We start from the raw sequence: 15,093 nt of genomic DNA, 5'->3' as shown, positions 1-15,093 counted from the left end.
TGCTGAAAATTTTTTAATGTGTTTGTGATATGGTAGTATTAATTTTCTTGCTAGATGCGGATGATTAATTTTTTCATCTGTATTAGGAATTAAATATTATTAATTGGGGATAATGAGTTGATCTACTCTCATGCTTATATCTGAGATCTTGTAGTACTATTCCATTATCTTTTGAATTATATAGGGCATTTCTCCATTTTTGTGTGGTATTTATAGCCATAACCCTAATTTGGAAGGTTTTATATTATAGATATTTGACTTAATATAAAATTATTTTTATGCAAGATAAAAGATGTAGAGTCTTTAGTTCATCTTGGGATGCAAAGGAGAATAACTGGGCAAGGAATGTGGTTAAATAGGGCTTTTTTCCTTTTAAATTTATACTGCTAAATACACCAGGAGATAAACATAAAAATCAAATCCAAGGACTTCCATAGACATTACAGTTCAATTTTAGTTACAAAAGCAAAGAAGTCTTTAAAAAGTTCTTATACAGTCCATTTTTATTTTCTTGATGAAATGGTAACTAGATACCTGGTTAATCAGGGTTTGGTTTTATTCCAGACTTTGTTTTTATGTTGGGAGGAATTGAACTTTGATCTTAGTCACTTGTAAGTCTCCATAGTGAAACTGAACTTTCATTTAACACTTAGTATGTTTGTGCATTAGGAAAACTTATTAGAGGAAAATTATGTTTATATGCAGACACAAAGTGGCTAAACTCATCTGTTATGAACAAAAGTTAATGAGGGAGAATTTGTGCATCCATATACAAGTTTTCTTGAATTAAAGGAGAAAAACCAGACCCTGACAAAGGAGGGCTGGACTGAAAAACAGTACCCTCAATACTACAGAAATGAGGAAAAGAGGTAATGGGCAACAGAGAACTTTGTCCTGCTCTCAGACCCCCGAAGAATCCCCCTCCCCTCCCCCATGACCTCCTGCCAGAATGTTGGGTTTCAAAGAATGCTCAGATTAACGGATATCAGGAGTAGTGTGGCCCTGGGCTGAGGATAAGGATAATTACCTGAGTAACAGTCCTGGCTGAATCATTACAGGCCTTCTACTTGGTATATCTCTATGTAAGCGTAAAGGGAACTTAGCCAAGGAGCATTAAAACCATTGCTGTTGGAAGGAAGTCATATAGTAAGGAAACCACTGAAGGCCAAGAGAGAAAAGCAAGAACAGAAACAGCCCCAAAGGTCTGTAAGACTCAGGGTTGGGCAGTACCCACCCATAAGGGAGCCAGTATAGATCTGAAGTGAATACCTGTGACAGAGGGTCTGTGTGTCAGGGAAAGCTGCTGCTGCTGGACATAGGCCCTGCATCATCAACTGATTTAACTAGGGCCATGTCAGCGGCAGCGTCTGTGACACACTCTGCCTCTATACTGCCTTCTCTACGGAAAAACCAAGTGGCCTTGAAGGAGGGTAAGATAAAGTTTCAGACTTGGGCTCAGCAGAAGAGGGACTTGAGGCTGGGGCCAGTGCCAGGATCTTCATGTTTCAGTTTGAGGATTCTGTTGCTGTTGGTGATTTCTCTGCCAAGCTTGTACTGTGACCTGGGATCAATATATTACTCTTCCTATGAAACAGTCACCCCCAAGAGTCTGACAGTGGAAGGAAGGGAAGACCAAGTGGAAAAGCTCTCCTATGTGCTATTTATGCAGGGCCAGAAGCAGCTGATTCACCTGAAGGTGAAGAGAGACTATTTTGTGAATAACTTTCCAGTCTTCAGCTACCACGATGGCATCCTGGGGCAAGAAATGCCTTTCATCTCACATGACTGTCATTATGAAGGCTACATAGAAGGAGTCCCAGGTTCTTTTGTTTCTGTCAACACCTGTTCAGGCCTCAGGGGCACCCTGATTAAGGAAGGAAAATCCTATGGCATTGAGCCCATTCACTCTTCAAAACGGTTTGAACATGTGTTGTACACCATGGCCCATGAAGCTCCAGTCTCCTGTAGTGTCACTTCCAATGACAGCCAAGTGGCATTCACCAGCCGGCAACAAGAGAGCAGCAAGCCTCGCAGTCGGCAGGTGCCATCCTACTTGTGGTCACACACCAAGTACGTGGAGATGTTTGTCGTGGTCAACAGCCAGCGGTTCCAAATGTGGGGCAGTGACATCAATGAGACAGTCCAGAGAGTAATGGACATCATTGCTCTGGCCAACAGCTTCACTAGGGGAATAAACACAGAGGTGGTGCTGGCTGGAATGGAGATTTGGACCGAGGGGGACCTCATACAGGTCCCAGTGGACCTGCAAGTTGTACTCAGGAATTTCAATAGCTGGAGACAAGAGAGGCTCTTCCATCGTGTGAAGCATGATGTTGCCCACATGATCGTTGGACACAATCCTAAAGAGGATACGGGGCAGGCATTTCTCAGTGGTGCCTGTTCAAGTGATTTTGCAGCAGCCGTTGAATCCTTCCACCATGAGGATGTCCTCCTGTTTGCAGCACTCATGGTCCATGAGCTTGGGCACAACTTGGGTATTCCGCATGACCATTCGGCCTGCGTTTGTAAAGATAAACCCTTTGGCCTCATGCGTGAAAATATCACTAAAGAAAGTGGCTTCAGTGACTGCAGCTCTGACTTCTTCTACCAGTTCCTCTGGGAACACAAAGGGGCCTGCCTATTTAACAAGCCTGGGCCCAAAGGCCGCTTACGGAGGGATTCCCGCTGTGGAAATGGTGTTGTAGAAGAGGATGAGCAGTGTGACTGTGGGTCTGACTGTGACAATCACCCATGCTGTGACCAAACATGTAGGCTGAAGGAGAATGCAGAGTGTAGTGATGGACTCTGCTGCGTTAAATGCCAACTGAAATATAAGGGATTCATGTGCCGTCCTGCTTTAGGGGAGTGTGACCTCCCAGAGTATTGTGATGGTTCCTCTGGAGAATGCCCCATAGACAGCTATAAGATAGATGGTACAACGTGTGACAGAATTCACTATTGCGCTGGAGGTCGCTGTAAGAACCCTGATAATCAATGCATGGATATATATGGGTTCTCTGCAAGGTCTGCCCCAGAAAACTGTTACATTTCAATGAACAGAAAAGGGGACCGGTTTGGAAACTGTGGTATTACCAACTCACCTAGGTTAAGATATGTGAAGTGTGTAGATGATAATATATTTTGTGGGAAACTTATATGTACAAATGTTAGACAGGTACCACAAATCAAACCAAATCATACACTGATCCAGGTCGCTCACGAAGATGACTGGTGCTGGAGCATGGATGCCTACAACACTACTGATATCCCTGATGATGGAGATGTACACACTGGCACTCTTTGTGCTCCAAACAAAGTCTGTGTAAATTACTCTTGTACTGATTATGCTGTGCTCGAGTATGACTGCAAACCAGCAGAAATGTGTAATGGGAAAGGAGTTTGCAACAATTTTAGGCACTGCCATTGTGAGGCTGGCTATGCTCCCCCTGACTGCAGAGGTCCAGGAGATGGTGGTAGTGTAGACAGTGGTCCACCTGGCAAACCAACTGAAATTCAAAGTGGAGGTTTAGGTGGCGGTTCTTTTCATCATAGCATTGAGTTTAGAAATGTTGGCAAGCTAATTTTCATACTCCCTTCATTTCTTTTAATATTGTTGTTAGTTTTAATATTTTGCATTACCCTCAGGGCTTTAATTGGTTCAGTAGAGACCCTAGGGCGTACCTCGGAGGACAGTTCAGAGGAAACCACTAGTGAGGGATTCTTAACAGAGTTTCTACCAGTGGGGCTACGGGAGGAGGAGTCAGAAGAGAAGAACCAAGAAGAGGAGGCCCCCTTGCCGCCGCTGGAGGCAATGCCACCGCCGCCGGAGGCCCCACCACCAGGAGAGCCAGCACCATAAGAGGTAGCAGGTGAAGGAAAAGGATAACCAAAGGCAGAAGTGTATTGGTGGAAGAATCCAAAAATATCGAATATCTCAAGCACTGAGTGGGAAAGAGGGGCTCAGAGAAGCAAAGGTGAAGTGAGAATTGATGGCTCCTGTAGCTCTGACCAGGATATATAGTCTACAGAAACATACTAACATGGGAACAGACATGCCCCTGCTTTCAGTATTCATTTTAGTAATTTGGTTATATATTCATATATGAACTCATATAAAATATTCTGTATTTTGCTGTTTTCCCATTTCATGAAACAATTTTATTTAAGCTCTTCTCATGAATCATACCTATCAATATCATATTTCATTTGGGCCAATTTCCGATCTGAAATTACCTTTCAGGGCCTACCATCTTCCAACTACATTGTTTGATACACAGTATTATCTCTACCTATGACTATCACAGGGTCATTAATCCCACTCATAACACATTATCTTAAAAATGTTATCTGTTGAGTAATCTAATTTGCCCCCAAAGTTGCTATTCACGAATAAAAGGTAATTTAAAATAAATAAAAAGTGATTTTAAGATGAAGCATCGCTTCAGACTCCATACAGCCTAGTCCTTGAGGCTTCTTTATTTTGGGGCTCTCTTGGAAGGGGCTACGTCTGATCCAGGGTGGTCCGATCACCCTGGGTCTGGGTGCATGGGGGAAGGGGAGCAACCTAGGCAAGAGACAACCTTGTCTAGTGCGGAGTTCAACTGGAAGTATTAATTGTTCCTTCTTTTCTGTTTTTCTACTTATTATATTTATTTCTCATTTCCTTTTTAAGTTAACATATTGTTGACTGACAGTCCAAAGGAACAGAGCTTTGGAGGGTAGTCAATTGTCTGTAAAGAGAGCACAAAGCACATACAATATAACATTATGCATTCTGTGCAAGACACTGTGCTACTTTACATTTGTTGTCTTAATTTAATCCTCCCATCCACCCTATGAGACCTCCATCTTGTACATGAAGAAACAGAGACCAAAGACTTTTGCTCTAGAGCTGGTAAGGGGTGGAACCTGCATACTGCCCCAGATATGACTGAATCTACATTCGCCACTGCCTCGTGAGCCGGTTCCTTTAGTAAAAAAAAAAAGTGAGCAGGAAGACAACTGACATGTCCTTAATTGCCCAGAACGTGGCTTCTTCCTCAGTGACTCTAATGAAACAGAAGCCTTACAAATGGATGTTGATCTCTATCATGAACCTACCACACTGTGTAGTCATGATCAATGAAAGAGTCTTTTCCCCGATTACATCCTGACATCATGCAGTGGCAGGTTTGTATCCTATTCAGCTCTGAGAGCCCAGATCACCGTAGGTGCTCAGTAAATGTTGACCAAGTGAATGACTTAACCAGGGCCAACCTTAAAATAGGAGGGTAACTTGTATGGATGCCCTTGCTAGTCCCTAGGCATGGCACAACCGAAACCTTGCTCAGGTGCAGTGTTGCTACAGGTTGAGTGTTCTGAGTCTTGGGGAAGTTCCTGAGCATCAGTCCCTGATGGTACATTTGCTGAATCCCTCTTCTAACTGCCTAATCCTATGTGAGCAGAAAAGAGCAAACAAAAGGAGGACAAGACCTAGCCTCTGCTTTCAAGAAGCTTATGTTAATTACTTTTGGTGGAACAAAACTGAACTTCAGAGCAAAATCCAAGGTCAAGCCTTCAGTTATGTAAGTTTCCAGGCTACGAGATTTGCTGGTAATCAACTCTCAGGACACTGTATGCCAGAAGGTCAAGATTCATAGTGAAAGCACACTATTAGTTGGTAGTCACCTGAGAGCTTTGAGAACGAGAGTGAAACTGGGTAAATGAAGCCCTCCAAGGGTAAACCTGTCATTAGAGACTTCTGAAAAAGATCTGGAGGATTTCTGCTGAGAAGCACTTCAGTGGAAAACAGAAGCGGCAACCTTCCTAAGTGCACATGCTAATGATGACTATAATAAAAGCTAGTAAGCATCAGTCTTTTTTAAAAAAACCTGAAGAAACAGAAGGGAATCATGATTTAGGTATGGGGTAAATATGCTTAGTTAACTCAAAGGTGTTCTTTAAAAACCAAAAGTCAGGTAGATAATTGGGAATCAATCAGTAAAACCTATTTAGGATTTCACAATATTTGACAACAAAGTTTACAAAAATTTAGCAAATATGGAAGTTGTACAGACTATTTAAAATGTTTAGTTGCTGTCTTTATGACCGACCCTCAAGTTTACAAGACCAGGTTAAAGGCAGGAAACAAAGGTTAGGACAGCTATTTGAATGAACTTCCTCTGAAAGAGTGATCAAAAAATGAACATATTTATAAATTCTCAGGTGAATCTTAAAATGTGTGGAAACCCCAGAGTCTGGGGATTGAAGGCTGAAGCTCTTTAGGATAGATTATAGCAGGCAAGTGACCAGTTTTGACGTGGGCAGGAAAGAGAAGGTAGGGTAACTCGGGTCTGAAATCTCCAGGTTCAAGGTTCAGTGTTCTGCAATTTGAGTGGCTGCCTCTGCAAAGTGCACTCTTTCGCCTGATTCCTCTCCCCGTTATGTTTGGGGGATTCTGAGGAATGCTTGCTTACACTTGCCAATAATCTGTGTTGGTAGCCATGCATGACCCAGCCAGCTGCTGCCCCAGCAGATTCTGACAGTGACTTCTTGCCATCCTTTACCTGCCTTCCCTGGGTGGCTGTTGTCCTCTCTGTGCTCCCTGTGGCCAGTGGAGACTGAGGCCCTTCCCTTAGTTTTCCAAAGCACAGCCACGTTCAAGCTCTGGATTTTTATCCAGACTTGGGGGATGGGGGCAGGGGAAGGGACCTTACAGTGTGGAAAAGAACACATTTGGATGTAGCCAATATTAATGTTCCAGGAGTCCAGAGGTCATGCCCCTCCCTGGGAGACTTGGCTAGGTCCTCTCTCTTTGGATGTCCCCAGCCTGACCTCTCTTCTTGTCCATATAAGAGTGCTTTTGGGAATGCCCTCATAACTTAAAGTCAAACTCCACTCTCTTCTCTGAGCCCAGTTGAAGGAAAAAATAAAAGATTTATGTTAAACACAGGTGACACGATTCTGCACTAAACAAAGTTTTATATTAGTTTGCAAAATTTTTTGAAAATGTATAAAATTTTCTTAAAAAACTTCTTGTGTTTACTAACTTAACTTTAGAATACAATTTTGGTGTTTCCTTTGGGCAAATATGCTCACCAAAAAGTTTTCACAAAACCAAGAGCAGGCTTCTTTCAAGAATGATTACAAAAGGCTGATTCTTTAAAATTAATATTTCCCCCTGCTCTGGACATTAAGCTTTAAATTTTTTTGAACTAGAGAAGACTAGGAAAGAAAGGTCCAATACCACTTTTGTTATTCAATAAAATTATGGAAGTCTTACATGAGGAGGTTATGCCAGAATGAAATGCATGAGGGGAACATATGTGTTGGATCAATTTGTGAATGACAAAGCCATGGTGACTCTTCTCACAGGTAGAAAATATTTTTTTAAATGTTTAAAAAGAAAACATCAGAGGTGGAATCATGACTGACCAAGTGTTTACAACCTCATGCCTGTTTCATTGCTGTAATCTATCTCCCTGGCCAATCTAACGTCTGTCCTAAGATTCCCCAGACACTGATTTTATCTCCAGTCTGGAGTTCAGGAACTTCCATTGCCCCTCTCACACATCCAGAATGTGACCCGTTATTGCCACCCCCAACTCTCCAGTGCACTGCAAGTCACCATCAACTCCCTCCCTCCTAGACAACTGCAGTTTTTAACTGGCCTCTCTGCTTCCACCCTGGCTCCCACAATAGCCTATTTCCCACCCAGCAGGCAGAGTGATTCTTTTAAAAGTTAAGTCAGACATGCCCATTATCTTTTAAATGTTGCTGGTAGGTCCATAGCGTGAGGGCCCAGTGTTGACCATTTGATTTGGCAATGGAGAGTTATTTATCCACTGACAGCCTGGAGGGGAGCAGTTTGGATGGATGGATGAGGATGAAAGTTTATTCTAGTGGAGTCAAAATACAAAGGACGGGTCCAAAACCATTTGTGAAGGTGTTCAACCTCTTTAGTATTCAGAGAAATGCCACAGAGAGCTATCACTATACACCCACAAGACAGACTATAGAAGACTGAAGATTCCAAGCATTACTGTGCAACAGTGGAACCTCTCAAAAACTGCTTTGGAAATGTAAACAGGCATGCGACTTTGAAATAGCATATTTTAAATACCCTGGATATGTCTGCTTATTTGCATCCTCTTACTAGATAATAATGGACACAGAAGCACTCTTCACAGTATTCCAACAGAAAAGAACCCCACGTCCACAGCTAATACAATGGATGCTAAATTGTGACAGACCCACACAGAGAAATACAAGCGTAGAGCAATGGAAAGAAATGAACCATAGTGGCACAAAAAAATACTAAGTAAACTTAGATACTACTGTGGAACAAAGGAGGGCTTTATGTAAACACTGCATTCATATGGCTTCATATGAAGTTAAGAGGGAAAATGGGAAGCACTTCCAAAATGTCAAAATAAGGTTCTACAGAAGCCCCCTCCTCCATAAAAGCAGTGATAACACTGGCAAGAATAGTCAAAATCAACTTTTTCAGAAGTGTGGAAAGTAGTCTAAGTCACAGAACAACAAAAACAAAAACACAGCTGAATCTTGGTGAGAGCAGTGAGCTACGTGGTTTTTTTGCTTGCTTGCTTGTTTACAGGGTTCATCCATGTTGTAGCATGTATCACTACTTCATTTTTTTAAATTAAATTTTATTTTTTTATACAGCAGGTTCTTGTTAGTCATCAATTTTATACACATCAGTGTATACATGTCAATCCCAATCTCCTAATTCATCACACCACTACTCCCAACCCCCACAGCTTTCCCCCCTTGGTGTCCATATGTTTGTTCTCTACATCTGTGTCTCTATTTCTGCCCTGCAAACCGGTTCATCTGTACCATTCTTCTAGGTTCCACATATATGCGTTAATATACGATATTTGTTTTTCTCTTTCTGACTTACTTCACTCTGTATGACAGTCTCTAGATCCATCCACGTCTCTACAAATGACCCAATTTCGTTCCTTTTTACGGCTGAGTAATATCCCATTGTATATATGTACCACATCTTCTTTATCCATTCGTCTGTCGATGGGCATTTAGGTTGCTTCCATGTCCTGGCTATTGTAAATAGTGCTGCAGTGAACATTGGGGTGCATGTGTCTTTCTGAATTATGGTTTTCTCTGGGTATATGCCCAGTAGTGGGATTGCTGGGTCATATGGTAATTCTATTTTTAGTTTTTTAAGGAGCCTCCATACTGTTCTCCATAGTGGCTGTATCAACTTACATTCCCACCAACAGTGCAAGAGGGTTCCCTTTTCTCCTCCACACCCTCTCCAGCTTTTGTTGTTTGTAGATTTTCTGATGATGCCCATTCTAACTGGTGTGAGGTGATATCTCATTGTAGTTTTGATTTGCATTGCTCTAATAATTAGTGATGTTGAGCAGCTTTTCATGTGCTTCTTGGCCATCTGTATGTCTTCTTTGGAGAAATGTCTGTTTAGGTCTTCTGCCCATTTTTGGACTGGGTTGTTTGTTTTTTTGATACTGAGCTGTATGAGCTGTTTATATATTTTGGATATTAATCCTTTGTCCATTGATTCATTTGCAAATATTTTCTCCCATTCTGAGGGTTGTCTTTTTGTCTTCTTTGTAGTTTCCTTTGCTGTGCAAAAGCTTTTAAGTTTCATTAGGTCCCATTTGTTTATTTTTGTTTTTATTTCCATTACTCTAGGAGGTGGATCAAAAAAGATCTTGCTGTGATTTATGTCAAAGAGTGTTCTTCCTATGTTTTCCTCTAAGAGTTTTATAGTGTCCAGTCTTACATTTAGGTCTCTAATCCATTTTGAGTTTATTTTTGTGTATGGTGTTAGGGAGTGTTCTAATTTAATTCTTTTACATGTAGCTGTCCAGTTTTCCCAGCACCACTTATTGAAGAGACTGTCTTTTCTCCATTGTATATCCTTGCCTCCTTTGTATATCCTTGCCTCATTTGTCATAGATATGTTGACCATAGGTGCGTGGGTTTATCTCTGGGCTTTCTATCCTGTTCCATTGATTAATATTTCTGTTTTTCTGCCAGTACCATATTGTCTTGGTTACTGTAGCTTTGTAGTATAGTCTGAAGTCAGGGAGTCTGATTCCTCCAATTCCGTTTTTTTCCCTCAAGACTGCTTTGGCTATTCGGGGTCTTTTGTGTCTCCATACAAATTTTAAGATTTTTTGTTCTACTTCTGTAAAAAATACCATTGGTAATTTGATAGGGATTGTACTGAATCTGTAGATTGCTTTGGGTAGTATAGTCATTTTCACAATATTGATTCTTCCAATCCAAGAACATGGTATATCTCTCCATCTGTTGGTATCATCTTTAATTTCATTCATCAGTGTCTTATAGTTTTCTGCATACAGAACTTTTGTCTCCCTAGGTAGGTTTATTCCTAGGTATTTTATTCTTTTTGTTGCAATGGTAAATGGAGTGTTTCCTTAATTTCTCTTTCAGATTTTTCATTGTTAGTATATAGGAATGCAAGAGATTTCTGTGCATTAACTTTGTATCCTTCAACTTTACCAGATTCATTGATTAGCTCTAGTAGTTTTCTGGTGGCATCTTTAGGATTCTCTATGTATAATATCATGTCATCTGCAAACAGTGACAGTTTTACTTCTTCTTTTCCAATTTGTATTCCTTTTATATCTTTTTCTTCTCTGATTGCCTTGGCTAGGACTTCCAAAACTATGTTGAATAATAGTGGTGACAGTGAACATCCTTGTCTTGTTCTTGATCTTAGAGGAAATGCTTTCAGTTTTTCACCATTGAGAATGATGTTTGCTGTGGTTTGTCTTATATGGCCTTTATTATGTTGAGGTAGGTTCCGTCTATGCCGACTTTCTGGAGAGTTTTTGTCATAAATGGGTGTTGAATTTTGTCAAAAGCTTTTTCTGCATCTTTTGAGGTGATCATATGGTTTTTCTTCTTCAATTTGTTAATATGGTGTATCACATTGATTGATTTGCGTATACTGAAGAATCCTTGCATCCCTGGGATAAACCCCACTTGATCATGGTGTATGATCCTTTCAATGTGTTGTTGGATTCTGTTTCCTAGTATTTTGTTGAGGATTTTTGCATCTATATTCATGAGTGATATTGGTCTGTAATTTTCTTTTTTTTGTAGTATCTTTGTCTGCTTTTGGTATCAGGGTGATGGTGGCCTCATAGAATGAGTTTGGGAGTGTTCCTTCCTCTGCAATTTTTTGGAAGAGTTTGAGAAGGATGGGTGTTACTCTTCTCTAAATATTTGATAGAATTCACCTGTGAAGCCATCTGGTCCTGGACTTTTGTTTGTTGGAAGATTTGTAATCACAGTTTCAATTTCATTATTTGTGATTGGTCTGTTCATATTTTCTATTTCTTCCTGGTTCAGTCTTGGAAGGTTATACCTTTCTAAGAATTCTAAGAATTTGTCCATTTCTTCCAGGTTGTCCATTTTATCGGCATAGAGTTGCTTGTAGTAGCCTCTTAGGATGCTTTGTATTTCTCCGGTGTCTGTTGTAACTTCTCCTTTTTCATTTCTAATTTTATTAATTTGAGTCCTCTCCCTCTTTTTCTTGATGAGTCTGGCTAATGGTTTATCAATTTTGTTTATGTTCTTAAAGAACCAGCTTTTAGTTTTATTGATCTTTGCTATTGTTTTGTTTCTATTTCATTTATTTCTGCTCTGATCTTTATGATTTCTTTCCTTCTACTAACTTTGGGTTTTGTTTGTTCTTCTTTCTCTAGCTCCTTTATGTGTAAGGTTAGATTGTTTGAGATTTTTCTTGTTTCTTGAGGTAGGATAGCATTGCTATAAACTTCCCTCTTAGAACCACTTTTGCTGCATCCCATAGGTTTTGGATCGTTGTGTTTTCACTGTCATTTATCTCTAGGTATTTTTTGATTTCCTCTTTGATTTCTTCAGTGATCTCTTGGTTATTTAGTAACGTATTGTTTAGCCTCCATGTGTTTGTGTTTTCTACGTTTTTTCCCTGTAATTGATTTCTAATCTCATACCATTGTGGTCAGAAAAGATGCTTGATATGATTTCAATTTTCTTACATTTACTGAGGCTTGATTTGTGACCCAAGATGTGATCTATCCTGGAGAATGTTCCATGAGCACTTGAGAAGAAAGTGTAATCTGCTGTTTTTGGATGGAATGTCCTATAAATATCAATTAAATCTATCTGGTCTATTGTGTCATTTAAAGCTTGTGTTTCCTTATTAATTTTGTTTGGATGATCTGTCCATTGGTGTAAGTGAGGTGTTAAGGTCCCCCACTATTATTGTGTTACTGCTGATTTCCTCTTTTATAAGTGTTAGCAGTTGCCTTATGTATTGAGGTGTTCCTATGTTGGGTGCATATATATTTATAATATATCTTCTTCTTGGATTGATCCCTTGAGCATTATTTAGTGTCCTTCCTTGTCTCTTGTAACATTCTTTATTTTAAAGTCTATTTTATCTGATATGAGTACTACTATTCCAGCTTTCGATTTCCATTTGCATGGAATATCTTTTTCCATTGCCTCACTTTCAGTCTGTATGTGTCCCTAGGTCTGAAGTGGGTCTCTTGTAGACCGCATATATATGGATCTTGTTTTTGTATCCATTCAGCAAGCCTGTGTCTTTTGGTTGGAGCATTTAATCCATTCACGTTTAAGGTAATTATTGATATGTATGTTCCTATGACCGTTTTCTTAATTGTTTTGCATTTGTTTTTGTAGGTCCTTTTCTTCTCTTCAGTTTCCCACTTAGAGAAGTTCCTTTAGCATTTGTTGTAGAGCTGGTTTGGTGGTGCTGAATTCTCTTAGCTTTTGCTTATCTGTAAAGCTTTTGATTTCTCCATCGAATCCGAATGAGATCCTTGCCCGGTAGAGTAATCCTGGTTGTAGGTTCTTCCCTTTCATCACTTTAAGTATGTCATGCCACTCCTTTCTGGCTTGTAGAGTTTCTGCGGAGAAATCAGCTGTTAACATTATGGGAGTTCCCTTGTATGTTATTTTTCGTTTTTCCCTTGCTGCTTTCAATAATTTTTGTCTTTAATTTTTGCCAGTTTGATTAGTGTGTGTCTCAGCGTTTTTCTCGTTGGGTTTGTCCTGTATGGGATTCTCTGTGCTTCCTGGACTTGGGTGGCTATTTCCTTTCCCATGTTAGGGAAGTTTTTGACTGTAATCTCTTCAAATATTTTCTCAGGTACTTTCTCTCTCTCTTCTCCTTCTGGGACCCCTATAATGCGAATGTTGTTGCATTTAATGTTGTCCCAGATGTCTCTTAGGCTGTCTTCATTTCTTTTCATTTTTTTTTTTCTTTATTCTGTTCTGCAGCAGTGAATTCCACCATTGTGTCTTCCAGGTCACTTTTCTGTTCTTCTGCCTCAGTTATTCTGCTATTGATTCCTTCTAGTGTATTTTTCATTTCAGTTATTGTATTGTTCATCTCTGTTTGTTTGTTCTTTAATTCTTCTAGGTCTTTGTTAAACATTTCTTGCATCTTCTCAATCTTTGCCTCCATTCTTTTTCCGAGGTCCTGGATCATCTTCACTATCATTATTCTGAATTCTTTTTCTGGAAGGTTGCCTATCTCCACTTCATTTAGTTGTTTTTCTGGGGTTTTATGTTGTTCCTTCATCTGGTACATAGCCCTCTGTCTTTTCATCTTGTCTATCTGTGAATGTGGTTTTTGTTCCACAGGCTGCAGGATTGTATTTCTTCTTGCTTCTGCTGTCTGCCCTCTCTATGTGAAGTTTTAACTGTCCTATTCCCATAGCTGTCTCCTCAGGTGACCACGAGTCATCTCAACTACAACTCAACTGCATCATCTCAACTACAATGGCTGAGAAAACAGGCAGCCTAGCACACAGTGGAATGGGCAGAACACTTTGGAGCTCCCTCAAAACCCCTATCCCCATAGCACTGTTACTAATTTGCGTGCCTCACAGGTCCCTGGAAAATCCCCATTCACAGGACTTGTCTTGCTATAAAACTCGTAGAAGAAAGCATAAGGCAAAAGTTTCATGGCATTGGATTTGGCAAAGGTTTCTCGGATATGACACCAAAGGCACAGGCAAGAAAAGAAAAAACAGACAAAATGGACTTTATGAAAATTTTAAAAATTTGTGCATCAAAAGATACTATTAAGAGAGTGAAAAGGCAACCCACAGAATGAGAGAAAATATTTGCAACTCATATATCTGATAAGGGATTAATATCCAGAATACATAGAGAACTCCTAAAACTCAACAACAACAAAAAACAAATGGCCTGATTCAAAAAACGGGCAAAGGACTCAAACGGACATTTCTCCAAAGAAGATACATGAATGGCCTACTGCACGTGAAAAGATGCTCAATGTCACTAATCCTTAGGGAAATGAAAATCTAAACTACAATGAGATACCACCTCGTATCCATTAGGATGGCCACTATAAAAACAAAAAGAAACAGAAAAGAACAACTGTTGGAGAGGAGGTGGAGAAAACCGGAACCCCTGTGCACTGTTGGTGGGAACGTAAAATGGTACAGATGCTGTGGAATGGTATGGCAGTTCCTCAAAAAATTAAAAATAGAAGACCGTATGATCCAGCAACTCTATTTCTGGTTATAAGCCCAAAATAATTGAACACAGGATCCTGAAGAGATATTTGTATGTCCATGTTCAAAGTAGCATTAATTCATAATAGCTAAAATACAGAAGCAACCCAAGTGCCCATAGAGGGGTGAATGGATAAGCAGAATGTGGGATATACACACAATGTAATATTACTCACCCATAAAAAGAAAGGAAATTCTGCAGTATGTCACAACATGGATGGACCTTGAGGACATTATGCTAAGTGAAGTAAGCCAGCCACAAAAAGGCAAATACTCTATGATTCCACTTAAATGAGGTACTTGAGTAGTAAAATCATAGAGACAGAAAATCGAATGATGGTTGCTAGAGGTTGGGGGAAAGCAGACAGTGGGGATTTATAGTTTAATGAGTATAGACTTTCAGTTTCACACAATGAAAAGAGTTCTGGAGATGGACAGTAGTAATGGCAACACAATATATAACAGTACTTAATACCACTGAAGTGTATACGTAAAAATGGTTAAGATGGTAAATTTTATGTTC

General features: G+C 40.0%; 2 protein-coding genes across 2 annotated transcripts in view; one reads left to right on the top strand and one right to left on the bottom strand.

The window, feature by feature from the left end:
- Window positions 1-15,093, bottom strand: part of TMEM116 (transmembrane protein 116) — a gene marked incomplete at its 5' end in the record, with an annotated part of 144,508 nt that overhangs the window by 11,516 nt on the left and 117,899 nt on the right. The window lies entirely within an intron of this gene.
- LOC308626857 (disintegrin and metalloproteinase domain-containing protein 1a-like) lies at window positions 1,352-3,925 on the top strand (the record flags this gene model as incomplete). Its single annotated transcript, XM_081252351.1, has 1 exon — window positions 1,352-3,925. One exon carries the CDS (start codon window positions 1,352-1,354, stop codon window positions 3,857-3,859), a length of 2,508 nt encoding a protein of 835 aa, XP_081108477.1. The 3' UTR covers window positions 3,860-3,925.

Source organism: Mesoplodon bidens, assembly GCF_964165515.1.
Source record: "Mesoplodon bidens genome assembly, chromosome: 13".
Classification (NCBI taxonomy): Eukaryota; Metazoa; Chordata; class Mammalia; order Artiodactyla; family Ziphiidae; genus Mesoplodon; species Mesoplodon bidens.
Note: the sequence above shows the minus strand (reverse complement) of the source record. Positions and strands in the feature narration are given on the sequence as shown.